Genomic DNA, 27810 nt, shown 5'->3' with positions numbered 1-27810 from the left:
GGGTCCTCTGTGAGCTGGAGGTCTAGTCCCCCTCTGCTGACTGGTTCTCAGTGATCCAGGGGAGAGAAAGCACCAGAACACCTGGTATTTGATTTAAAAGTCTGTGCCTTGAGGATGTGTTTTCGGGTTCTTGGAGACTGACAGGTTTAAATAGATGAGTTCACAATACTCCTCTACTTCATGGAGGAAGAGAGGTGAGAGTTCTTGCTGGTGTTGTGCCCCTGTGGAGGGCTTGAATCCCTCCAAGGCTTCTAGAAGCAGTCCTGCTTTTCTTGCCTGTGGTCCCTGTTACTGCATATAGTAAATATTTGACAACATTTTAATTTCTCGCCACCTGGCTCGAATTGCTTATGAATATCACACCCATGAATGTAAGAAATTAAGTATTTTATAAGCACCACTGAGGTGCCAATATCAGAAAATAGGACTTGCAGGTGACAGAGGTGGGACGGTCACTCCGTGTTTTCCTCGGGGGCTTCGCTCTCTTCACCTTCTGCCGAGGACTCTGGAGGGGGTGTCTTCTCAGCGGGGCCCTCGCTGAGCTCCCTGTGAGAAGAGAGCAGAGCAAGGCTTCCTCTCCTGCTGCTCTCCCCGCCTCCCCAAGTATGCTTGCACAATGGACACACTGCACCACCACCCCGGGCAGAAGTATTTTCTCTCTCCAGAGGCATTTGACACCTGCCCTTTTAGGATTTAGCCTCACAAGCATCATTCACTGGGGTGTAGGGAGAACATGCTTGTGTTTCCATAGTTGCTCTAGTCCCCTATAAATTGAATCCTATGAAGCAATGCCCGAGTCCAATAGCAACGTTACCCAGCTCATAGATTTTTCTCACTGCAGGGTGTCTGTCACTGATGGAAGATGGAGTTGTGAAACCACTTTAAAGTACAAAAACAGCATGGAAATACAGGTACCCTTTTTGAATATGATTAAAACAGAAAAAGAGTGCATTGTTTTAGCAACTGCTTGTGTCTACAGAGTGTGTGGGTATGGATTTGCAATAGAAATTGTAGCGCACAGCCCAAGCTCACTATGACCAAGGGAGAAGTCCCTGACTGGGGAGGAACCATCCTCTCTGTGATACTCAGTGGCAGTGTGACTATGGGACTAGGTATTGTCCCTTTCTCCTTTTGTTTCCTTACCATAACAGGGAGAGACAAAAGGTCTGATAAGGTGTGAATAAAAGGCATAGGCAGCGGGGGTCTGGAAACAATAAGTTGACAAGGTAAGTTTTCCAGCCACCTCATATGTTTTACTCTCCAGCAGCCTTGAGGACGACTGTCCCCCTTCCCCCAGTGTGATGTGACTTTCCATAGCCCTTCTCTGAGCCTCTGGGAAGGCCTCTGGACTGGCCAGATGCCCACCAGCAGCAGGAACAGCACAGCCAAAGCCCCTCCCTAGCTGCTGTGTCTCGGAAGGACCCCTGACAGCACATGTCTCCATGTGGGTCCCGTCTCCCCAGCTGTGGCTGAGGACCAGTTTTGCTGGAATCAGGCAAAACATTCGGATGGGTAGTCTTCTGCCTCTGGCAGCGTCCTCATTCTAAAGTGAGCAGGTTTAAATAGAGGAGTTCTAAGTACTCCTCTACTTCTAAAATTCTAATGTAACAATTGTCAGACTGATACTTACGTTGAAGCTTTTTCTATGTCTTCTCTTCCTCTTCCTCTATGAGAGTAAATCTGTTTTGTAAGGAAAAGCAATCATTATTCACCATAATGATACTATCTCCAAATCGTTTACCTTCCCTTTCTTTCTCTAAAAGCCTTGCCTGCCCAATAAGATAACTTTTTTTGAGGACAGGAATTCTGTCTTGTTAATAGTTCTCACTCTTCCACAGTCCTTGGTCTTGAATGCCTCTGGGTCTTAATACATTCTATTGAGAGCCATTCATCAATGAGTCCTCTTAAAAGTGGAATGGGAGTGCAACGTCATGCATTTAATATATACAAATTTGGGACCATGGAAGTTGTAGTCCTTAAACAAAATAAAAAAAATCTGGAAGAAAACAAAGTGGAGTAGAAGGAAACACCCTTAACCTGCTGAAAGTATGGACCAGAAACCTAAACAATGGTGTTTTAAAGGCAAGAACAGGAGTAGGATACTTATTAGACTGCTACTAGTCATCATTGTTGAAAAGGCTGAAATCAGTGCAATAAGAAAAATAGGTATAATTACTGCAAAGGAAGAGACAAAACTCTCATCATTTGCATAGGAGATGGTGGACAACCTAAAAAAAAGCCCAAGGTAATCAGCTGACATTTTGTTGGATGTAACATGTGGTTTTGGGGAGGTGACTAGGTGCTGAGTCAGGAGAGCAGTACAGTGGATCTCCTGTTTGTTTTGCCCCACCAGTGACTAGAGGGAAAATGGAGTACAGAGCCCTTCTGTAATAGCAATAGAAAGTAATAAACTGTCTTGGAATAAACTCAACGAAAGTTGTATAAGATTTATGTGATGAGGATGCTCTTCTGAAGCCCATAAAATGTCATGTTTCTAGGGTAGCATAAAGAAGCCAGTTCTCAAATTAATCTACAAATTCAATGCAACTTAACTCAAACCCCAAGAAAACTTTTTACAAAAACAAGCAGCTGCCGTCCTTTAGGGAAAAATATATGAGAAAAACTACTAAATTTATGAAAAAGATTAGAGAGCAGGAGCTTGCCCTGCACTGAAACTGTATTGTGTTAGGGTGGGCACTGCCCGTGCTGGTCTCTTTCTCATCTCCTCTGTGCTGTTATCACTTACTTCTTGTGCCTAGACATGTCTTTTAAAAAACTTTCATTGAAGATATACAGATTTCATGGATACAGATTCAGGAACATAGTGATCCTTTCCACCTTACCCTCCCTCCCACCCACACTCCCATCCCTTATTCTTCCCCCTATTTCCATTCTTATTTTTTATGAAGATCTATTTTCAGTTAATATTATACTCCTAAGATTAACCCTACACTAAGTAAAATGTTCAACAAATAATATGAAGAAAAAAATTCACTGTTCTTCAACAGTCCAGACAAGGGCTATTTAAAATCATCACATGTCAGGGATTTTTCAATATGGTGGCATAGGGAGGCAGCTTGCTGCTCTAGTCTAGGGGTGGATAGTTAAAAAAAAGTGGAAGGAGTGCAATCTCAGGGAAGGTTTAGGGGGAAAATGGTAGAGGAAACTCCATGCAAATTGGATGGACACTGTGGACCTATATGGAGGGTGTGGACTTGCACAGTTTGAGACCCTAGCAGCTGAGAGCCTCAGCACCCCTTTGGAATGAGGTGAGACCATCCTGCAGCAGCTCAAGCCACTGGCAATAAAGCTGTGCGAAAAACCTGGCATGGGTCTGGCTTGGAGCCCTGTGGGGGTGGTGTACCTGCCAACCTAGAGCAAAAAAAAAAAAGCAGGGGGGGCTCACGTTTCTCTCTCCCTGACCACAGGCACGGGCATGCTGTAACTAGCCAAGAGAGGCACCATTTTGGAGATACATAACAACTGCTCGAGCTACTGACCGCGAACCCAGCAACCAACCTAGAGGAGATGCTGGACTCTGGGAGAATTGACAGGGGGCTGGGTGCTTGTGACTGTGGGAGCCTTGTGTGGTGGGACTGTGAAAACACTGGGCTGTGTGGGAGGGTGCAGGCAACCTCCATGGAGGGAACATATTTAGAGTAGCTTGATGCAGGAATCAGCTGCAGTGCATCAGCTGAACTTATTTAGACAAAGTCTTAGACATTGGAGCAGTAGGATGCTACGTAGATCTAATGTTTCTGTAAGATAATACTTTTGTCTTTTGGCTGCGTCCATTCTCCCAAGGGCAGTGACAGTTCCTAATCTCATTGTTTCAGCAATGAGGAAAGAAATCAGTGGTAGAAGAGAGTACATCAAATCCCTGACATAATTTTGGAGAACTTCTGCCATTTTACTCTGGCCTTCTTACACTTAACCTCTCCAAATGTCCAGTCCCTTGTTATCTTGGTTCCAGTTGCACAGAGATTTTCCATGAGTGGGGTTCCTATAAAAAATCTGTGGAATGTGCTTTTCAAGGAAAAGAATAAAGTGCATCTCAGTCTTGGTGACTAAAGAGGAAGGTCAGCTCGTGGTACGTGGAAAGTGGCTTTGATGTTCAGTCTGTGGATTCTGAATGTATTACAAAGGAAGGATGCACTCTGGAAATCTGAACGAGTCGTCCTTACCTCAATGAGACAGAAGATGATAACCAGCATCGTGACCACTGCGGTCACAGATATTGCCACGATGAGCTTGTTGTGATAGCCATGATCTTGAGCTCCTTTTGCGAGCTAAGAAAGAGCACAGTTTAAAAAGACAGAATAAAGCGCTAGAAAATATGAATGCTTAATATTCAGAACCCCCTTCTTCCAGGTGAGTGGCTTAAAAGATCTTAAAAGACCATACAAAATCTACTGTAATATTATAATCTTGGTATTACTCATTTTCTTCTACAGTGTGTTAGGTCTGCCTCCTTCCCTAAAGGAACCAAGTGTCACCGTCTTGGCTAAAGTTACATTACCGAGACAATATCTGGACTGGGAGCCCCTGGTCCTCCCGGGTGGGTTCTCCTAAATGATGGAAAGGTGCAGGTCTCCTGTCCTCACCTTACTCGACTCCCGCTCTTTCTGTCCACTCGGGGCTTCTGTACTCTCATTGATATAGGTCTCAGTCCTCCACTGCTCTGTATCCCATTCTTCCTTGGCTATCTTTTCTTCCTGCTGCTCACTGAGGAGCTTCATCAGGATGCCTGTTTTGGAGATGAGCTTGGCACAGGGCAGTTGCACCTGGGCCTCAGAGCAGTCCATTTTCAGAGTGCGGATGACGTGAGAAATGAGCCTTCTCACGTCAGTGTTGGGGATGAGGGGCTGTAGCTGCTGATTCAGCTGAATTTCCAACTGTTCCCCCTGGGACAGCATCACGGGGTAGGTGAAGCCTGCGGGCATGGTGGGGGCTTCAGTGCCCTCGCTGGGGTATTCCCACTGTGTTTCCTTGGTTTGGTCCACAGTCGGCATTAGGTTGAACTCGGTCCCAGCAGAATCTGTAGCTGAAGGATCTATATGCTTTTTGTCTCCAGGGAGCGTTTCTTCAGGCCCAGTGGTGTTTTCTGTCACAACGCTTTCTTCGAAAACATGCCCTCCAGAATGGTTTTCCTCCCTAGTGTCGGCTATAGAAGGTTCTCTCAGAGAAGGACTTCCCTGAGAATGCAGGTCTCCGGGGGATGAGAAAGCCTCTCCGGAGGGGGGATTTATGAGACTCCGCAGTGCAGGGAAGGGAGGCCTCTTCCCAGCTGTCCGCCTGTTGAGGGAATTTTTCCTTCTGAGCTTTCGACTCAGTTTGGCCTTGGGGGTTCGGAGGACCAGGTGAGAGTGAGTTTTATGAAAACGGTAATTTTGTCTGGAATGCGAGATTGGTTTCCCTGCCGCCTTATTTTTGGCTCTAGCATTGGCATCTTCTAAGACAAAAATGGTGTAGGTTAAGTCTTTTCCTTTGTTTTTGATCTGAGAGAGAGATTTTGCAGGGGAGGTAGAAGACCTGCCCAGGATGTGTTTCTTCAGGAAAGAGGAGGCTGCAGCCCCATGTTCCTTTGTGAGCAAGGGCTCCGTGTGCAAGGAGTTTCCAACCAACTGCCTGGGCCTCTGAGCCACCTGAAGCTCCTTCAGCTCCCTGGAGCCTGCTCTCCCAAGCCTTCTTCCCCCGATGCTCTCTGCAAAGGGCCAGGTGCCCTGTCTCCTCCCGAGTCTCTTCCTCATCTCCTGGAGGTCCCTTTTCCGTAAGCCCTTTGGCCCCTTGATGACTTTGTTCACTCTCTGCAGCCTGTACCCCACACTTGGCGTGGTTGCCAGGCTGTTCTCCTGTGACGGCGCAGTTTCTGATTTCTTTAGGAGGATTTGAGGGTTAAATTGAGGACCTAACAGGATAGGCTGCATAAGCATGGCCTTTTCTTCCTTTTTAACCTCATCGATTTTTTCTTGAATTTCTTCGTCTAACAAATTCTCTAGAAAATAGAGCTTTCTCAACTTATTTCTGTAAGGATGAGAGGGCCTTCTTATGTGGGTTTTCACGTAGCTCAGGGACTTATCTCTCTCTTGCACATTTGAAAAAAGCAGTTTAATGAATGGTAATAATGTTGATTCTACATTTTGCAGATTTTCCTCTGAGAAATAAGGCAATATGTAATTCAGTGCACTAGTAATGTTACTTTCATCATTGAAGTCCGGCTGTTCACTCATGTGGCTTGGGAAGTCCATGCTGTTTCTCTCTGATACTGGGTTCTCTGGCTCAATAGTCAGCTCCTTGCTGGTGTTGTTCTTCCGGGCTTGCAATATCTTCATGAATGCCCCCTTTGGGTTCCCTATGGATGCTTCTTCAACTGTCAAAAAAAGAAGAGACTGCTTTTTGGTACAGAAGACTGATGGGACAGCTTTATGTCAGTCCACAGCCCTACACTCTGATCAATTAAATTAGGAGTCAAATCCAATATTTGGGGTACCATTGAAACTGTAGAGAGAAAAGTAAAACCAAACTCAAACCTATGAAATTGCAACAAAAAGAGGAGGAAAAAAATATTTTTGAGAGAGGCATTCGGAAGAGTTCACAGTGTTAAAAAAACAGGAACTATGATCAGTATTATTTCATTGGTTTCCAATGACTGACCACTGCAGCCTTCTGACTGCATCAGAGGAGCCAGGCAGCCATTTCTGGTTGTGGAACCAGAAACTCCCAGGCTCCAAATAAAACAGCATCACTTGTACTCTTTTATACAAGTGCAAAAACAAACAACCGCAGTGAGCAGTGTAGACCTGTTCTGTAAGACAGAGTTTCCTTGAGGCCCAACACATAGAAAACCAGTTTATAGACTGTGTGCAAATGAGTTATCATTGAAAAGCAAAGCACCCAAGAGCACAGAACACCACATGTGTGGTTCCCAATATTACTTCCTTCCCCTTCTATCTCTTTTCCATGATCCTTAGTGCATATGTAAGTTACATTATTAAATTACATAGTGGTAATTGGGAACCTGACTTTTAGCAAGGGAGCAGTGTAGCAATTTAGGGAGTTTAGATCTAAATGAATGAATAAAAATACAGCAATTACATTGTTACTTTAAACTTGACCCTCAAATTTTAAAATAGGAAATTTAAAACAAATAAAAATCTAAAAAAGATCATCAGGTAGTTCCGACTCACGGCAATGTGTGGTATTTGCCAGGCATTCATTGTCACAATGAAGCTTGATGGTCTTGCAGACAACCTCGATAGTATGTTTAAATTGGCAGAGGCAGCAGGCCATATGGCTAGGTAAGATCCTATGAATAGAAACAGAGAATTAAGTTATGTGTAAAGGGGTTCCTTGGGTAGGTCAAACAGGTGAGCCAAGGTGCCAGCAAAGGAGTTCTTGAGGTATGTGGCCAGGACATTTGGGTAGGAGCCTGGTGGCCAATTGTTGCTCTTGAATATGAGAATAAAGGAAGGAGGGAGAGGTGGCCAAAGGAGGTATAGGCATGGAAGTGGTTATGGTGTGCCCAAAATAAAGTCGACAGGGTGAGCATTGGGCACCATAGTTCTGTAGTTTGACTCAGGGGTGTCTCCTTCCAGTTCACAAGTCTCACTGTGGGTTGGGAGTGCACAGGAGGACTTCCCCCAACCTCTGGAGTCCCCTTCTCCATCCCTGTTGGAAGTGTTCACTATTAGAAACTACTCTGGTCCCAGAAAAACGACTGACTACAGTAATTGTTGGGAAAGATGTGGAGAAAAAGGAACACTCGTTTACTGTTTGATGAGTGAAAGTAATTGGACCAGGCAGGTGTTTAGCCTAGTGATGAAGATGCTGCTTGGGACAAGCACATGCCATTGTGGATTGCATGGCTCCATTTCTGATCCCTGTTTCCTGCCAGTGAGTGCCCTGGGATGTGTCAGGTGGTGCTTCAGTAAATACCCAGAAATGGAAAGGCTGCAACTTATGGTAGGTGTGTGTTTTTAAGTTTTTAAGAAACTGTTAGTCTATTTCCATTATATTTTTTTTTTCAAATTTATCATTTTAGCAGTTTCTGTGGAAGGAAGAGAGAGAACAGACACAAACACACACACATCTTTTCATTAGGTGGTTTACTCCCCAAATGTCTGTGACATCCAGGGCTTGTCCAGGCCAAAGCCAGGAGCTCAGAAACTAGTTTGGTTTTCCATGTGAGGAGCGAGAACTCAAGTCCTTGGGGCATCACCCACTGCCTTCCAGGGTGCACATTAGCAGGAAGCTGGGGTGGAACAGAGCCAGGACTTGGATCCAGGCATTCTGATGTGGGATTTGAGTATCCCAGGTAGTGGCTTAACGGCTGCACCAAATGCCTGCCCTCATAAACAGTTTAATTTTTATTTGTTTTGTTTTTTAAAGCTTTTATTTAATGAATGTAATTTTCATAGGTACAACTTTAGGAATATAGTGTTTCTTCCCCCATACCTGCCCTCCTACCCACACTCCTATCCTACCTCCTACTCCCTCTCCCATCCCATTCTTCATTAAGATTCACTTTTGATTAACTTTATATACAAAAGAGCAACTCTATACTAAGTAAAGATTTCAACACTTTGCACCCCCCACCCCCCACATAAAAAGTACTGTTTGAGAACAAGTTTTGCAGTTAATTCTCATAGTACAACTCATTAAGAACAAAGGTCCTACATGGGGACTAAGTGCAAACAGCTTAATTTTTAATACCCCCAAATTGGAACAACCTAAGTGTTCACAAATAGGTGAATAGATAAACTATGATAGGTTCATATAATGAAATGCTATTCAGCAATAAAAGGAAATTAACTCTTGGTACACACAACAACAAGAGTGTCTTAATCATGTTGAGTGACAAAAAGTGGTTAGAAAACAGTGCATACTGTGTGGTTCCATTTCTATAAAAGTGTAGAACATGCATATTAGCCCATAGTAACACAAGAAGGTCAAGGTTATGTGGAAATTGGATTGGGGAGAGCAAGGAGGGATGGAAGGGAAGAATAATAAAAAGATATAAGGACAAGTTGAGGTGGCGGGTATTTTGCTGTGGTCATGGCCTATGCTATATACATCTATCCACATAGATTGTCCACTGTGTCTATTGTTTCTTCATCTCTGGAACTACTGTGAAATTGCTCAGAGGAAAGAAGGAAGGGAGGAAGCAAGAGAGAGGAGGAGGAAGGAGTAGGGGTGGGAGTGAGGGAGCAGAGGAGGGGAGGAAGGCTAATAATTGAGTCCACATGAGAAGTATGCTGCTTGTGATACTCACATCCTGTATCGCAGTGCCTGGGTTCTCAGTGTACTTTTTGTACTATTCTTTATTTTTCTTGGGGGATTGAATTATTTTTAAAAAGATTTATTTATTTATGCTATTATTTATTATTATTTTTCACTCCCCAAATGGCCACAGAAGCTGAGTGGAGTAGCTGGGATTCAAACTGACATTCCAATATGGAGTGCTGGCATCACAAGTGGTGACTTACCTTGCTGTGCCACAAGGCGTGTCCCTAGTAGGTTTGAGTATTTCTAAAATTAAAATTTGGCAAAAATGCTAACAAAGCTAGTTGGTTATCTTACTAAGAATTATTGGAGGCTGTTTCAGGGAGATAAAAACAGCCTGTTTAATAGGAGTGAGTCCTCAAGATGATACTTAAGCAGTATAATCACTTAGGAATACGGATTCCATCGCCAGATTAGGTTCACATCTTAGCTCTGCTAATAATATGATCTTGGGCAAATGGCTTAGACTCTGTGTCTCAACCACCTCATTCTGATAGCACCTACCTCTACTGAGATGTGAGGATCAAATGAATCAGCGCTTGAAATGTGCCTGACACATGTGAGTGTGCAACACAAGTTAGCCACTGTAGTTGTTCACTTGCAAACCACTACCTGCACAGTACTGATGCTCTCCTACCTTTGGTTGTTTGGGGACCTTCTCTGAGGCAAAAGGATGACTTTATTAGGAAAACAGAAAGTGTGCTTCATGGAAACATGAAGGCTGTGGGTTGGGAGCACAATGTATAGAGTTTAGATTAACACTGGGTACACTTAGTGGGCCTGGATCTTTCTAACCAATAGAATAACCAATAGTTGAGTTGTTACAGATGACTAATGTTACTTCTTTGGGTCCAGGGAAAGCTTCATATATAAAGAATGTACTCAGAATGGTAACCTAGCATTTTACTAGACTTCAATTCTAACACGAAATTTTAATTAAGTCCTTTCCTACCCCTAACTTTGTATTTTGAAAATTTTCAAGCCTACAAAAATATCCGAAAGATTGGTGTCATGAATTTACATATTCTTTCACTTAGATTCAACTCTTGCTAACATTTTGCCACATTCACTTTCCACGTGTGTGTCTCTATACACTTCTTGGACAAACCATTTGAGAATGAGCTGTAGATATGATGACCTTTTATTGCTAAAACTGAAGTCTGTGTCTCCTACGAACAAAGGCATTCTCCTGTATATCCACAACACTGTTATCACCGTCAGCTTTACATTAATATCACCGTCTATTGTAGTCCACATAGAGGAGCTCTCAGTTGTTCCAAACATGTCTTGGCTATTTTTAAATCAGCCATTGCATTTTATTTTCATGGCTCTTTAATTTTCTTCAGTGTAGAACTGTTCCTGGTTAGCAGTATTTCAAGACATTGACATTTTTGAGGCATTCAAATCAGTTGTTTTACAGCATGTACCTCAATTTGTCTTTCTAAGACCAATACTGAATATAATCACCATGGATCATTTATTTTTTTATGTGGCTAAGATTTTTTTTTAAAGTTTTATTTATTTGAAAGGCAGAGTGATGGTTGGGTGGAGAAGGAGAGAGAGGGGAGAGAGAGAGGGGAGAGAGAGAGGGGAGAGAGAGAGAGAGAGAGGAGGGACAGAGGGAGAGGGAGGGAGGGAAGGGGAGAGAGAGAGAGAAAGAGAAAGAATATGAATGAATGTGAATAAATCTTCAGCCACTAGTTCATGCCCCAAGTGGCCACAGGAGCTGGGGTTGGGCTGGGTTGAAGTCAGGAGCCAGGAGCCAGGAGCCAGGAGCCAGGAGCTATATTCAGGCCTCTGCTGGGTGGCAGGGGGTCAAGCACTTTGGTCATCCTATGCTGCTTTCCCAGGTTCATTAGCAAGGAGCTGGGAGGGAAGTGGAGCAGCTGGGACTTGAACTGGCACTCCCATATGGGATGCCAGCATCACAGACAACTTCACCTTATGTCACAACACCAGCCCCACCAGGGACCATTTCTAGCAGGAACACTGCATCTTGCATAGGGAATGTTGTAGTTTTGCTGCTTACTAACATGGATGCACTAGGGATGATGTCAGTGATAAACTTAAAATATTTATTTTTTAGAAGATTTATATTTATTTGTGAGGTAGAGTTACAAACACAGAAAGGGAGAGACAGAGACAAAGATCTTCCATCTTAAGCTGGTTCACTTCCCAAATGGCCTCAATGGCCAGAGCTGGGCCAATCTGAAGCCAGGAGCCAGGAGCTTCTTCCAGGTCTCCCATGCAGGTGCAGGGGCTCAAGCACTTGGGTCATCTTCTACTGCTTTCCCAGGCCATAGCAGAGAGCTGGATCAGAAAAGGATCAGCCAGGACTGGAACTGGTGCCCATATGGGATGCTGGCACCGCAGGTGGAGACAGCCCACTATACCACAGTGCTGGCCCCCAAATCATTATTTTCAAAATATTGGCAACTCTGGGGCCGGCACTGTGGTGCAGTAGGTTAATCCTTCACCTGCGGCGCCGGCATCCCATAGGGGCACTGGTTCTAGTCCCAGCTGCTCTGCTTCTGATCCAGGTCTCTTCTATGGCCTGGGAAATCAGTGGCAGATGGCCCAAGTCCTTGGGCCCCTGCACTCGCATGGGAGACTGGGAAGAAGCACCTGGCTCCTGGCTTCAATTAGTGCAGCTCCTGCCATTGTGGCCATTTGGGGAGTGAACCAACAGAAGGCTTTTCTCTCTGTCTCTCTCTCTCACTGTCTGTAACTCTATCTGTCAAATAAATAAATAAATAAAATCTTAAAAAAAATTGGAAAATGTTTTGAAATTGCTAATGACCTGAGGTATAGCTTATTCTTACTAGGTAATATTTAAGTATTAAAGACCATTGCACATTAATATGCAATAAAAGGGCCAACGCTGTGGTGTAGCAGGTTAAGCCTTTGCCTGCAGTGCCAGCATCCCTTATAGGCACTGGTTCAAGTCCCAGCTGCTCTGCTTCTGATCCAGCTCTCTGCTAATGCACTTGGGAAAGGAGCAGAGGCCCAAGTGCTTGGGCCCCTGCACCCACGTGAGTCGGAATAAGCTCTGACTCCTGACTTTGGCCTGGGCAAGCCCTGGCTGTTGTAGTGTTTTGAGATAGGAACTAGCAGATGGAAGATCTTTCTCTCTCTCTCTGTATTTCTGCCTTTCAAATAAATAAATAAGTCTTTAAAATGCATTCAAGACCATCGCTTATGAATCATGACACAAATGAGCTGGTCTGCTTTGTCTAAACTCCTGAGGACTTCCAATAATGAACTACAGTGTAACAATTGCTTTCAGGTTTTTATAGCCTTGGTTTCAAATGGCTCCAGAAAATGCTAGCACTTTTCCTGTCCACTGATGGTCAAGTATAAAAAAAACAGCTAGAACACCACTCCCTTGGCTAACCGAGAAAGCTTGTTGATGATGAGAGCTTTGACTCTTTGGAAAGGAAGGCCTCTCACTGACCTAGGAGGGATCCACTGTGGCAGATGCTGCCCAAGGTTGAGGAAGAGGAGGCTAGAGAAGAAACCAATGGATTTGATGATGTAGGAAAGTTAGTCAAGGAGGTGATCTGAAGGAAATGATTAGAGCAGGGTATGCTATGAGAGGCCTTTCCCCATTCTTATCTTGTGGAGTCCACTCAACTAGCCTTATCATAGTTTCTGTTTAGCTTGTCCAATTGGCAGGGAGGAGGTCACAGTGGAAGTTGCAGTGTTTATGATAAAATGTCACAATAGGGCTCTAAGGAAATACTTTTTAAAACTTCAAAACTTGAGATACTTCAAACTCTACATGAAAATTAACTAGAATGGATCATGGACCTAAATGTAACTCTACAGTTTCTACAAGAAAACAGGAGAAAATCTTTGTAACTTTAGATTAAACGATGGGTTATTTGAAAGATTTTTTTACGAAAGGCACAATAAAAGGACAAACCATACAAGATAAAAAGTTGCTATAGGCTCATCAAAATTAAAAAAATTAACTTCTACTCTTCAGAAGATACAGTTAATAGAGTGAAAGGATAACTCACAACCAGAGAGAAGATATTTAGTAAACATACATCTGAGAGAAAGTACTCATACCCAGAGCATACAAAACACTCTTAAAACTCCCTAAGATTAACATCAAATTACTACATGGGAACAGATTTGAATAGACACTTTGTAAAGATATTTGCACAACAGTATCATCAATTATTAGAGAGTGCAAGTTTAAACTGCAGTGAGTGTACCCAAGGTGCCAGCGTTAGGATGACTGAGTCCCACATTTGAGCACTTGTATTTGATTCTTCACTCTGGTTCCTGGTTTCAGCTTCCTGCTAATATGTTTTTCTGCCTTTCTTGGGCTTGAGTAATTGGGGTTCCTGCCACCTACATGGGAGGTCTGGGTTGAATTCCCAGCTGTCAACTCTAGCTTCAGCCCAGCGCTGGTCATGGTGGGCATTTGGTGAGAGAACTGATTGACTTTCAAGTATCTATTTTTAAATACTAAAAAAAAAAAAAAAAGAGATTCCACTATATATCTACTAGCAGAAGAGCTACATTAAAAAAATTTTATTTTTTAACTTATTCGAAAGAATGAGAGAGAGAAGGAGAGAGAGAAAGAGAAAGAGAGAGAGATATTGATTGATTGATTGACCTTCCATCTGCTGGTTCACTTCCCCAAATGCTGATAACAGCCAGGGTTGGGCCAGGACTATGCCAAGGACATAGGTCTCAATGTGTGGGTCTCCTACATGGGTGGCAGAGACCAGAATACTTGAGTTACCATCAGCTACCTCCCAGGGTGCACATTAGCTGGAAGCAGAGTAGCTGGGACTCAAACTGGGCACTCTGATATGGGATGCAGGCATCCCAAGTGGTATCTTTTTATTTATTTATTTATTTATTTGACAGGTAGAGTTAGATAGTGAGAGAGAGAGACAGAGAGAAAGGTCTTCCTTCCATTGGTTCACCCCCCAATTACCCCCGAAAATGGCCACTACAGCCGGAGCTGTGCCCATCCGAAGCCAGGAGCCAGGTGCTTCCTCCTGGTCTCCATGTGGGTGCAGGGCCCAAGCACTTGGGCCATCTTCCACTGCCCTCCCAGGCCACAGCAGAGAGCTGGACTAGAAGAGGAGCAACCGGGACTAGAACCCGGTGCCCATATGGGATGCCGGTGCCACAGATGGAGGATTAGCCAAGTGAGCCATGAATGCCAGCCCCCCAAGTGGTATCTTAATGCTGTGCCACAACGTCCAGTTTCTAAATTTTTGTTAAAAAAGTTGAAATCTGAGGACTAGGACAACACATGTTGCAACTGCCACTCTCAAACAGTGTTGGTGAGAGTGCAGACTGCAGCAGCTACTTGGCAAACAGTTTAGCTGTGTGTTAAACAGTTCAATATACACTTAGTACGTAATGAACTGTCCTACCCCTAGATCTTTACACCAAAGAAATGAAGACACATATTCACACACAGACCTGCATGTGAGTGCTGCTAGTGGCTTTATTTATAATTGCAAAAAGTTGGAAAACACAGTTCTGTAAACTGATGAAATGGATAAACAAAATGGTATAACTACACAATTGGAATGTTACTCAGCAATAGGTAGCCACAGCAACATGAATAGTAGTTTAATCTCTAAAGGATTATGCTGAGTAAAAGGAGCCAGACACAGGAGGCTACACTTACTACGTGATTTTGCTTATATGACACTGTGGAAAGAAAAACTACAAGAATAGAAACAGGATGAGTGGTTTGCAGGGCCTGGGTCTGGGGATAGGAGGAGACAATTGATTGGAAAGGACCATGAGGGACCTTTTGGGGTTGATAGAAATGTTCTACATCAGGAATTTGGTGGTGGTTACATAACCACATGTTTGCCAAAACTCAATAAACTTTACAGTGTGAATTTCAATACATAAAAATTATACCTCCATAAGCCTGACTTAAGAAAACATGTCTACAGAATTACATGGAAATAAACCTAAGAAAAAGATAACTTACAGTTTTTCCAATTGAAGAGTCATCATGAGGATGTTCTCAACTGTGGTAAGTGATACTTGTGTTGCTCCCAAGTCTCTGAAGGAGAAAGCCCAAACATTCATGGTGTGGAACTCAATAAAAAAAATCTGTCCTTAAAAAGATTGTTTCAGGAAGATGTGGTTACATCAGTTTTGGCTTCTCTATAAAGAAAGACAGCTCAAGAGTTTGTCATGGAGACAGATCCAGAAAGCCCTGGTTGAAATGACTTTACTATGTGCATCATCAGATTAATGACCTTGGCATTGAAGAGTAGAACCTACACCTTTTTATGCCATTGTCTTATTTTTCATTTTATACTACATTTACCTCTTTTAATTACTTAATTTGTTATTTAAAAAATTTACATCTATACCTCTTTGCTTGGGATAAATGGTGTTCCTAACATGTATTTGCATGTAACACTGTCTCCCCCTGCCAGCTGTCTTTCCCATGATAAATTCTTTCTCAGTTCTTGCCTCAGTCAATAACTTTTTTCAGTAATCTAATTTAAAATTATGACATTTTAGCCTCAATCTCAAATATTTAATGTTTGATGAAAATAAAAAGATTATTTTAATACTTACAGATATTTTAATGCTGGCAGTTTAAAAAGATATGAGTCTTCAACATTTGTCAGAGGATTACGATTGAGATTTCTGAAAAATGCAGTGGAATTAAAGTTATCGGCCTTTTCAAAAAGCACAAAACTGTATGAGAAATTATGTTATTTTTTGTGTAGACATTTTAGGCTTAAAATTACTTTCTGTGTACTTATAAATCACCCTTAGAATTCAAAAAGCACTTGTTCTTTGGGAACTACCTATGTCTCTTAGAGGATGAATGGAGAAGAGAAAGAGAAAAGATACAAAAAAAATGCATAATAAACAAAAAATATGCAAAAAACCTTTTTAGGTCAAAAACCTTAGAAGTGGAGCCAGTGTTTTGCCTAGCAATTAACACCCAGATTGGTATACCTACCTCTCAAATCAGATGCCTGGATTTGATTCCCAGTTTCACCCGGTGTGTGGGTGAAGGAAAAACAGACTCTCAGTGTTCTTCCTAAATATCTGCAGGCACTGTTGGTCCATCCCCAACACATCCTAAAACCTTCCATCATAACCAAAATGAATTGTGTTTGACAGGGATTCTGAACCACAGAACAGGTGGATAGTCTTTCAATGTCAGGTTTAGTGGAGAATCTTTATCTTGAATCTATAATTCCCTCAGGCCATTGAACATCACAGAATTATAGAGCTGAAAGGGAATAAAACTCACTTTCTGTTGCAGTTTAGTCAGGACAGAACATGTGGGATTAGGCTAGAGCAGTGTATTTTCTTATTTTTTTTACACTACAGTTTTTTTTCCTTTCCAACATTTATTATTTATTGTCTTTTTTCATTTATTAAACTTTTATTTAATGAATATAAATTTTCAAAGTACAGCTTATGGATTACAATGGCTTCCCCCCTCCCATAACTTCCCTCCCACCCGCAACCCTCCCCTTTCCCGCTCCCTCTCCCCTTCCATTCACATCAAGATTCATTTTCAATTCTCTTTATATGCAGAAGATCAGTTTAGTATATATTAAGTAAAGATTTCAACAGTTTGCCCCCATATAGCAACACAAAGTGAAAAAAATACTGTTGGAGTACTAGTTATAGCATTAAATAAGAGTGTACAGCACATTAAAGACAGAGATCCTACATAATATTTTTTTAAAAATTAATTTTCTATGCCATTTCCAATTTAACACCAGGGTTTTTTTTTTTTTTCATTTCCAATTATCTTTATATACAGAAGATCGATTCTGCATATACTTAGTAAAGATTTCATCAGTTTGCACCCACACAGAAACACAAAGAGTAAAAATACTGTTTCAGTACTAGTTATAGCATCACTGCACATTAGACAACACATTAAGGACAGATCCCACATGAGATGTAAGTACACAGTGACTCCTGTTGCTGACTTAACAATTTGACACTCTTGTTTATGGCGTCAGTAATCTCCCTAGGCTCTAGTCATGAGTTGCCAAGGCTATAGAAGCCTTTAGAGTTCGCTGACTTTGATCTTATTCCAATAGGGTCATAGTCAAAGAGGAAGTTCTTTCCTCCCTTCAGAGAAAGGTACCTCCTTCTTTGATGGCCCCGTTCTTTCCACTGGGATCTCACTCGCAGAGATCTTTCATTTAGGTCTTCTTTTTTTCTTTTCCATGATATCTTGGCTTTCCATGCCTACAGTTTAACATATACACCACTTCTTCCTATTTCAAAGGTTCTTAGTATCCACAGATAATTTATAAATCGAGAGCTAAATACATTTTGGAAAAAGCTCATGATCTGGGTGATGGGGAGAGATGTGCCCTTTGGCTGGGTCCCAGGAATTATTTTTGCATTATGACTTAAAAGCAGGTTACCCTGAGAAAGCACAAGAATGTTTTTCTCCCAGAGTACTTGGTGTTAGATTTTTGAAAAAAAAAAAAAAAAAAAAAAAAAAAGGAAATTAAGACCTCCTTTGCAGAGTTTATATACAGGACTTAATACCCAGATAACCATAACTATATACAATTTTTACACATAAATGGTTTTTAAATATGTGTTCATCATCTATTTCACTTACACACTGTGCAAAAACTGCATTCCATGCCATGCCTGAAATGTCCCAAAGCTCAGTTCTGTCAGTAAATTGCAACCAAGATTTCTACAATAAAAGACACAATCAAAGAGAATGAATAAGAAAAAAGATATATTTTTAAGAATACTCTTCTCTCAGGAGGGATTCTAATTTTTATAGATGAAACAATACTTCCACATTTTATCTACACACTAAAGAATTTACTGGTACTGGAAGATTTGGTTCTGAATTATACTTGGACATTTACAATAAATTTCATCGTATCATTTTCATATTACACACGACATACTTGTACTGCGTGATCTTTATTTCTCTGGAACAGTTTCACAACTTGAATGCTATTGACATTTTGGATTCGATAATGCTTTTCTAGTGGAGGTTTGTGCTGTCCATAGTAGGTGGCTTAACAGCAGGCTGGCCTTGGCCCACTGGGTGCCAGCAGCACATGCAGGGCTGTAAAATGTTACCTAAATGCAAACTCCTGTTGGCTGAGAAGCACTGCTCTGTGGGATTCACTCTGACCTTTGTATCTGATAGCATCTGTGCTAGAGAGGGAAAGGACCTGTCACAGAATTTTAGTAACCTTCTACTACAAATGTAAAGTGGAATCTTAACCCTATTTCAAGGTGAACAGTGAAGATTTATTAAAATTCCAAATGTGATGAAATTGTAACTTACACAGACTGCAGAAAAGGGAGTGACTCAAATAAACGTCTTTCGATAAACTCTATTTTATTGCAGGATAAATCTCTAGGAAAGGAAAACATTGCCTTGGTTAGCTATTACCTATGTAGTCAGTGGGGTAATAAAATTTGCATTTGATAATGTCTGATATTCAGTTTTTACCTAAACTGTAAAGCTTTGGACTTGTATTTGACCTTCTGGAGATACTAACCCTTCTTATAACCTCTCCTAATAGTCTCACTGTTAGAACCTTCATAAATCTCATACACAACTATAGATCTTGATAGATTGTGGTGGTAAACTTCCCTGAGAGAGGGAGAATTGATTAGATGAACTTTCATAGTCTTCATCCATTTGAAACAAGGAGCAAAGCTGTCATCTCCATTTTTAATGTCTAGTATTCAAAATAACACTCACATTTTCACACCTTTCCTGGTTTAGTCCTATTTTTCTAACTTCATTCAATACCAGAAAAAAAGATGCCCTTTCAAACCATTTGAAAAGAAATTGGTGCTCTAATTAATTCATGATTTTGAACTGATTCAGAATTACACTTTCTGTCATACTAGAGGAAATTTATTTGTTGCCTGTTGCTTGATATTCCATGAAAGCCATGATAGAAATGTCAGAAAACAGCACGACACTGGATTCTCACTTGAAAATACTCTTGGTGGTAGAGGACTCTCTAACTTCCACTGATTACAATTTGACCCTCACTTTTCACCTGCAACTCATCTGTTGGTGGCTCAATCTCTAGAATCTCCTTCTCTCACCTGTCCCACCCACAGTCACCAGTGGGACTTGCCCTAAGTGACTCTCCGATTCCAGCATCACCTAGGTGCTTATGAAATGCAGATTCTCAGCCCTGTTCTAGACTGACTCAGGCAGTAACTGTGGGGTAGGGTTCAGAGCCCCAGGGAACTGTGATGCAAACTCAAGACTGTTTTAGAGCACTGCTGTGACAGCATGGTTCCCCATGGTGACTCTTGCTCAGCATTCAAAGGCCTGGAAGACATGGCTTCAGTCTCCAGCTTTCCCTGCTTCCCTATGGATACCCATGGCATTCCTCAGAAGCTCCCATGTTTTCCCTTTCTCCCACGATATTCTCTCCAAGATGTCTGCTTGATGATGCACACTGCCCCCTTGGAAGTCCTGTTCAACTGGCATTGCTCCCAGTAACATCATCCCTGACCCAGCCCAAAGTCTCTTCTCCTTCGTCTGGACTCTATATCCATTTCTTTTCATATCGTTACTTGTGCCTTCCATTTCCCCAGAACATAAACTTCTTGAAAGCATGGATTTGGCCTTGCTCATCTACATTGCCCACTATGTTTCAAACTGACTCATGGAAATAAACTCAGGTGTTTATGAAATAAATGAATGGTTGAGTAGGTAGAAGAAGGAAAAGTGAAGTTTTAAAAAGCAATGTGGTTTTATTATTCCCTGGCCCCTCCGCAGCATTCTGTCAGCTACATAGCGCTTGTTGGGTCTTGGTTTGAGCTTGTGTATTTGTTTCCCCTGCAAGATTGTGAGCTCCTGGGAAGGTGGGATCCTGTCTTACTCATTTATGTGTCTCCAGTACTAGGCAAAGTGTTTGGCTTTCTCTTTCAGCTTTAAACAATTGATTGGCATTTTGAAAGTGATGTGAATACATATGCTAGCATAAACTAATTAGGCTACAAAGGATTTTCCAGCAGAAACCATGAAGGGCCTATTCTACCGGCAGTAGTCTCATTTGTTTTTCTCCAAACATGTTTGCAAGGTTCCAGAGCCCAGATGGCAAAGGTGCTCAGAGGAACCATACAGATGTGGTTGTCCTCTTTGGCCTAGAAGTTCTGATCATTCAAAGAAATGTTTTCAGTATCACATGCCATGTTCCTTAAGCCTTGTACTTTTGAGACAAGAATCTATTTGCTAAAGAGGCCCAGTAATTAGCCTAATAAGGATTAATGATGTACACTTCCCAATACTATGTAGCCATTGTTTTAATTATCTATTTCCAGCATGGGTATAATAGTTCCATAATTGAAATCATGAATGCCAAATCTGTTCCCTTGGTAGCTTAGTATTCTTGATAATATTGTTTATATAATTTACCTGTTTAGCAAGTCACTTAATGGCTAAAGATTAACTTATTCAAGATTAGATCATTTAACAACTTTCAGTTGACGGCATTCAAATTAATGTTGTTGGTTTCTGTTTTCTTCCCTTTGTTGTATTAAACCAACTTGTTCAAACCTTGTTTGTAAAGGCCAGATGATAAATGTTTGAGACTTGGTGGGCCACATATTGTCTCTGTTGCATTTTCTTGTTTCTTTGTTTTTCTTTACAGTCCTTTATAAATGTAAAACTCATTCTTAACTTAGGACCTGTATGAAGACAGACCTTGGATCCTATTTCATCCATTGCTTGTAAATTAAACACAAATATAATCAATCAGTATATGAATATTTATAAAACAGAGTCCATATGGTTATCAGTAACTAATCAGATATTACCACTTTCCTCTAAAAGTGAAGTTTTTTCTGCTTCTTGTTTATATAATTTTAAAACACAAAGCACATAATAGGTATTCCACATTAGAGATATGAGACCCTACAGTGTAGACTTCCAGAAGAAACCTTAGGGATTATCTAGCTGGGACCCATATTTATTTCCTAGATAATATAACTAAAATCTCATAAATAAATATGATTAAATGACTTACAAGTGTTGGAGCGATAGCAGGCCTTCAAATGAGTCCTTATGTAATTCAGTCAAGTTATTTTCACTGAGGATTCTGGAAAATGAAAGAGGTACTTCTGAATCAAAATGACAACTAACTGCAGCTGTTTGCTTCATAGGAATAACTCCGTATGTAGAGGATAATGGTGCTGTTTAAATATCCTGATTTTAATTTACTTTTAGGGTGGTGATGTCTGTTGTATTTTAATTTAAACCATTTTTCCCACTCTCCCTTTTTTGTCCATCTCTATACACCTACCCATCCTTCCCACCAAATCATAAATGTAATGTCTGCTCTGTGGGTCACAATGCCCCTGTTAGAACCTAACACTGGGAGGCACCAAGATTGGCAAAACTGCCATTTCCTTCTGTTTTTCCCCCAAACTCTAGTACCAAAGCCCCATGTTTGAGGTATGCCAGGGCTACAAGTTAAGGTTGACCTGGGAGGCAGTAATGATGGCTGAGTATTTAAATCTCTGCCATCCATATAGGAGAACAAGACTGAGTTTGAGGTTCCTGAGTTTGACTGACCCAGTCTCACCACTACAGGCATCTGGGGAGTGAACAGTGTATTATAGCATGCTGCCTTTGCCTCTCAAATAAAAATTAAATTTTCTTCCCCTTCCCTTTATCCCTTAGCCTTTCCAACTCCCTTCTTCACTCTTCAGAGGAAACTAGTGTTATTTAGTTTTGTGTCAGATGACTTTGATTTTTTCTTTTTCTAAAGATTTATTTATTTATTTGAAAGAGTTACACACAGAGAGAAGGAGAGGGGAGAAGGGAGAAAGGAGAGAGGACAGGGGAAAGGGGAGAGGGGAGAGGGGAGAGGGGAGAGGTAGGTCTTCCATCCGCTGGTTCACTCCAAAATTGGCCACAATGGCCGGAGCTGTGCTAATGAGGAGCCAGGAGCTTCCTCCAGGTCTTCCCATATGTGGGTGCAGGGGCCCAAGGACTTGGGCCATCTTCACTGCTTTCCCAGGCCATAGCAAAGAGCTGGATCAGAAGTGGAGCAGCTGAGACTCGAACTGGCACCCATATGGGATGCTGGCACTGCGAGTGGTGGCTTTACCTGCTATGCCACAGTGCCAGCCCTGACTTTGATTTTTCTTACAAGTTTGGGACATCTTCAAATGAAGCATAACCAAAATAAATATAAACTGTGTATTGTATTTAAGAAATATCATAAATTAAAAGTCACAACTGCCTGATTCTAGCATTTTCCCATCAGAAATGAGATAGTAGGCTAAGGGGAAACTTTTATCTTTTTTAAAAAAGATTTTATTTATTTGTTTGAGAGTTATAATTACAGATGGAGAGGAGAGACAGAAAGGTCTTCTATCCACTGGTTCACTCCCCAAATGGCTGCAATGGCTGTAGCTGGGCCAATTGGAAGCCAGGAGCCAGGATCCATGAGCCTCTTTGGGGTCTCCTACATGGGTGCACAGACCTAAGTGCTTGGGCCATCCTCTACTGCATTCTCAGGCCATAGCAGAGAGTTGGATTTAAAGTGGAGCAGCTGGGACTAGAACTGGTACCCGTAGAGGAATCTGGCGCCACAAGTAGCAGCTTAGCCCACTGCACCACTGCACCACTGCACAGGCCCTGGGAAAATTTATCTTAAAGTGATCATAACCCTTCTCCTTTGTCTGTTATATGTCTTGTTTGTATTCAGAAATAATTTATGATGTCTATACAAGTTGTCCCAGTGATATAACCCGCAAACTGTTGTGAAAAATGTCAGTTAATTCTTTTTTTTTTGATTATTATGTTACACTCAGCACTTCAAAATTTCTAGTTCACTGTCCGAGGTGACATGATAGATTTTTATTTTTAGTTAATTACTTTTAATGTTAAGTATTTTACCCCAAAATTGGGAGTCTAAACTGATTCCTTTCAAAAATCAGTAAGGAAAAGATAATTCAACAAATGGACAGTGGACAAAACCTCAACGAAACATAGATATTCAATAAGTATATAAAGACATTTAAATTTATGAGTAATCAGAGAAATCCAAATTCAGCTGGGAACCCTTTTATTTGCCTGTCACATTAGCAAAATACAGAGCATCCCGAGGTGAAAAGGTGAAGGGAAGAGTCAGTGTTGGGGCATAGCAGGCTAAGCCCTCACTTGAGAAGTGCAAATTCCATATTGGAGAGCTTGGTTAAAGTTTTGGGCCCTCTGCTTCTGAGCCACATGCCTGCTAGTGCACCTAGGAGGCAGCAGATGATGGTCCAAGTGCTTGATTCCTCGCCATCCTTGTGGGAGACCCAGAATCAAGTATTAGATCTTAGCTTTGGCCTGGCCCAGCCATGGCTGTTTTGGGCATTTGGGGATAAAGCAGTGGATTGAAGATTCTCTCTTTCTCTCACTCTCTCATTTGCTCTCGCTCCATCTCCCCCTTCCCTCAACTCTCATATTTCAAGTAAACAAATACATCTTTTTAAAAAGGATGAAGGGAAATGAATGTTCTTATTTTCTGTTAGCTGGAGTGTAAGTAAGTGTGCACAGCTTTTCTGAGGGCGATTAAAATTTCCTATTTCTGTAGTCTTCATCTATTTTCATTCTTTTTTTTGAGATTTATTTATTTATTTGAAAGTCAAGTTACACACAGAGAGAAGGAGAGGCAGAGAGAGAGAGAGAGAGAGAGAGATCTTCAATCCACTGGCTCACTCCCCAGTTGGCCACAACTGCCGGAGCTGTGCTGATTCAAAGCAAGGAGCCAGGAGCTTCTTCAAGGTCTCCCACATGGGTGCAGGGGCCCAAGCACTTGGGCAATCTTCCACTGCTTTCCCAGGCCATATCAGAGATCTGGATCAGAAGTGGAGCAGCCAGGGCTCAAACCAGTGCCCATATGGGATGCTGGCATGGCAGGTGGAGGCTTTTCCCGCTCTGCCACAGCACTAGCCTCCCCATTTTCTTTCTAGACTTCTATTTTGCAAAATGCTTGTCCATGTTCACAAGTGTGCACAAGGATTTTCCTTGAAGCAATACATGAGAAGTGGACATAATCCAAAATCCATCAATAGCGGGATTATTAAGTAAACTGTGAAATGGCCATCCATACTATAGAATTTCATGTAGGAGTTAAATGAATAGGATAACTGACTGAGTACTAGAAGGGAAAGAAGTCCAGGAGAAACCATGAAGTGAAAGAGCCAAGTTGCGGGATGTTACTATTTAGGTTTAAAAAGAAAGAAACCACACAACAAACCTATTATGCTCTATGTAAATATGTTTGTAGGTAAGTTTTTGGAAGGATATATGCCAAACTCAGAGCAGTGATTATTCCCTCATAGGTAGGGAGTTAGGACACAATGAAGGTCTTCACTATCCCTATCACTTTTTATCTACTAAGAATATAATCAGTATTACTGATAAATGATTCTTATTTCAAATTCTGTGCCTTGTTAAAACAACCATAGAATTATAATCAACAGATGTTGATTGTGACATGGAGAGGGGAATACTTTTTCTGACATACTGACCTCAAAATAGTAGAACAAGAAAGCTCTTACAATGCAGTTAGTTTTTTGTATTCATGTTTTGGGAGCGTGTACTCACAGTGTCTCAGCCCAACGGTATGCTTTCCATACATGTTCATCAATGAAAGAAATAGAGTTTCCTTGGAAATTTCTGTAAAGGAACACAGTTCATATCCATAAATAGGTTGGAAAAGAATGAACAAAATGAGGCACCCTCATGGGGGAGTATTGAAATACAGAAATATTATCAGCTTTCTAATAAATACCAGTGCTCTTAAGGTCCATAGCTCTCTGCTTCCCGGTTTGCTCACTCAACAAATAATGTGGGGCCACTGACAAACAATGAAGCATCCTCTCAGAAGCTTAACTTCGTCTCTGTGCAATCTCTGACAGTAAAGACAGTCACTTTGAATATTAAGTATTTTCACCAAAATAACTCAGGTGTCTAAAGTGACTTCTATAAATCAGTGAGAAAAGGATAAATAATTCAAGAAAAAAATGGGCAAAATGTATTATCACAAATAAGAATAATGAAAACCTATGACAGGTAATACCAGTGCTTTGGCCAAGCACCCTCTGCTGAAATCTTTCCAAGTACGGAATGGATACAGACAATTTAAAATCAGAGGGACTAATGTGCTGATGTGGGAAAGCCTTTTGGAATACAGCATAGGGTAAAAGTGCCGATCACTGAGCCAGGAGCCAAGCATTACCTCCATAGGAAAAAAAGTGAGAGGAGGTTGGAAGGAAAGACACACAGCCTGGGTTATGGGTGATAGAGTGAGGACCAGGGGATGATGAGGGTTTGTGGGGGTTCATACTTTCACATTTTATCCTACATTCTTTGCACTTTTTCAAAAGTGGGAAGGTACTCATAATCGACACATGTTTACAAGAAGCTGTTAAATGACTTATATTTAGCTTCAACTCTGAATTGCTGTGAGTGCTTACCTTTCACTCTGTCCTCAGTCCTCAGCAACAATAAACCTATTTGTTTTAGGTACACATTTTCCTGGAAGCAGGAGCAGCAATAAAACAGATACCTGTCTGCTCACCTGTCTGGTGGATATGTCCACTCGGGTTACTTTATGCTCACCAATAAAAAGTGCCTAACACCGAACACATCTCCTGCAAACGGGCTCTTCTTTCTGACTGCTGTGCTTCTGCCTTACAGACCACCATCATTCTCACTGTCATCCAGGGAAAGACTGTGGAGTCACCCGTTTCTATTTTCTGTTACGTCCATCGCACAATTCTTTAAGCCAGCTTTACAGATGAGGAGATTGAATCCAAGCTAAATAACTTTTCCAAAGTCACAAAGCTAATCACTGAGAGACCTGTGTTCAAAGCCAGGCAACCTGGCTCCAGAATCTATCCTTAAAACTGTTGTATCATCTCTAATAAGTTGGGATGAGGGTTGTGTTTAAGAATGGGAGTAAAGCAATGAGGTAATAATATGGTGAATGTCAATACATAAATAATCAGGCAAAGGAGTAAGGGCAATCACACGAGACTGAAGAAGGCACACAAGACTAAGAAGAGAAGGAGGATAACGAAAGCTCACAAGCAAAGTGGCCACTTGGGGGGGGGGTGGACCAATGGAAAAAGGAAGACCTTTCTCTTAGTCTCTCTCTCTTTCACTGTCTAATTCTGCCTGTCAAAAAAAAAAAAAAAAACTACACACACACACACACACACAGTCAACATAAGGTGGGGACTTGAGGAAGGCTCAGAAGATCTTGAGGAAAAGCTGCTGAGACAGGCAGGCTGTAGGGAACTATGAGGAAGGGAGATTCTTACAATATGCTGAAGGTGCCGTTGTAGCTGTTGGGCTCTGGTACAGGAACTTTGTGAAGCTTCTGCACTGGGCTGAGGCCAGTGCATGAAAGTGTCTCATTTCTGCAGGAACAGAGCTCACATACATTTATGGTGGCAGCCGCATTCAGGGGCTGATCTGTGACTTCAGTTAGGGTTGAGTGCTGAGTCTGAACCTGGCTTGGATGTAGATCTGTAGTCTTCTTCAGGGATGGAGAGTGGCCAGCTTTTGTAGTGGGTACCAGAGTTCTGGTAAGCTCCATCTTGGAAGGCTGAGCTATGACACTGGGTGATAGTGGGTGCTGAACTTGATGCTGACCTGCTGTTGGAACTTTCATCTCATTGTCCCCTGGGGATTGAGGTACGAGCTCCTTTAGTGGCTCTGTAGAAGGAGTTAGGGTCATTTGCGTGGTAGTAGAAGGTTTAACCTCTGTAGTACGTTGTGGAGTTTGGGTAATTTCCAGGTCCCGAGGCTTAACTGTGACTTGAGGCAGGTTTGTATGCTGAGTCTGAATCTGGACTGGAGGTGAAAATGTCACCTCAGGGTACATTGGATAAGGAGGAGGAGATATAGGCTTCAAGGCTGTAGAATGTTCATCCTGTGTAGTGGGTACCTGAGTTATGGTTGGCTCTAGCTTTGAAGGTTCAGCTGTGGCACTGGGTGACATTGGATGCGGAATTTGATCTTGACTTGGTTTTGGAACTACCATCTCATAATAAACTGGAGGCTGATAGACCGCTTCATTTTGTGGCCCTGGAGGCTGCCCTGAAGTCTCCTGTGTGGTTGGAAGTGGTTCACCCTCCACAATGGATTCTGGAGTTAGGGTAAGTTCTACATCAAAAGGTTGAACTGTGACTTCTGTCAGGGTTGGATGCTGCACCTGAACCTGGTCTGGTTGTGAAAGTACCTCCTCATGGTGCACGGGAGGTACTTTAGTCCTCTTCAGGGCTGTAGAATGTTCAGCCTTCCTGGTATGCTTTGCATTTATGGTAAGCGTTGTGTCCAAAGGCTGAACTGTGATATTAGTAGGCAATGTTGGAAATTGAGCTTGATTATGACCCATCGTTGGAACTGTCACCTCTTGATGTGTTGGAGATTGGGTTACACCCTCCTTGGGAGGTTGACTTGAGGTCTCCTGCATGTCTGCAGAGGGTTCAGTCACCATACTACTGGTTTCTGGAGTTATGGTA

General features: G+C 41.8%; 1 protein-coding gene and 1 long non-coding RNA gene across 2 annotated transcripts in view; one reads left to right on the top strand and one right to left on the bottom strand.

The window, feature by feature from the left end:
• The window catches only part of LOC133777316 (uncharacterized), a 91480-nt gene that overhangs the window by 17084 nt on the left and 46586 nt on the right, over nt 1-27810 (top strand). Inside the window, exon 4 of the long non-coding RNA XR_009868520.1 lies at nt 842-911. This is a non-coding gene — a long non-coding RNA (uncharacterized LOC133777316). The remainder of the gene's footprint in view (nt 1-841; nt 912-27810) is intronic.
• Nucleotides 445-27080, bottom strand: LOC133777314 (leucine-rich repeat-containing protein 37A-like). The gene is made up of 10 exons (XM_062216843.1): nt 26605-27080; nt 24884-24955; nt 21306-21377; nt 15865-15936; nt 15263-15337; nt 7188-7306; nt 4605-6370; nt 4185-4289; nt 1631-1680; nt 445-546 (listed from the first exon to the last, which is right to left on the bottom strand). Exons 1-10 carry the CDS (start codon nt 27021-27023, stop codon nt 453-455), a joined length of 2844 nt encoding a protein of 947 aa, XP_062072827.1. The 5' UTR covers nt 27024-27080; the 3' UTR covers nt 445-452.

The sequence above is a fragment of the Lepus europaeus genome, chromosome 18 (genome assembly GCF_033115175.1).
Source record: "Lepus europaeus isolate LE1 chromosome 18, mLepTim1.pri, whole genome shotgun sequence".
Lineage (NCBI taxonomy): Eukaryota > Metazoa > Chordata > Mammalia > Lagomorpha > Leporidae > Lepus > Lepus europaeus.
The sequence above is the reverse complement of the archived record's forward strand: the minus strand, read 5'-3'. Positions and strand labels throughout refer to the sequence as shown.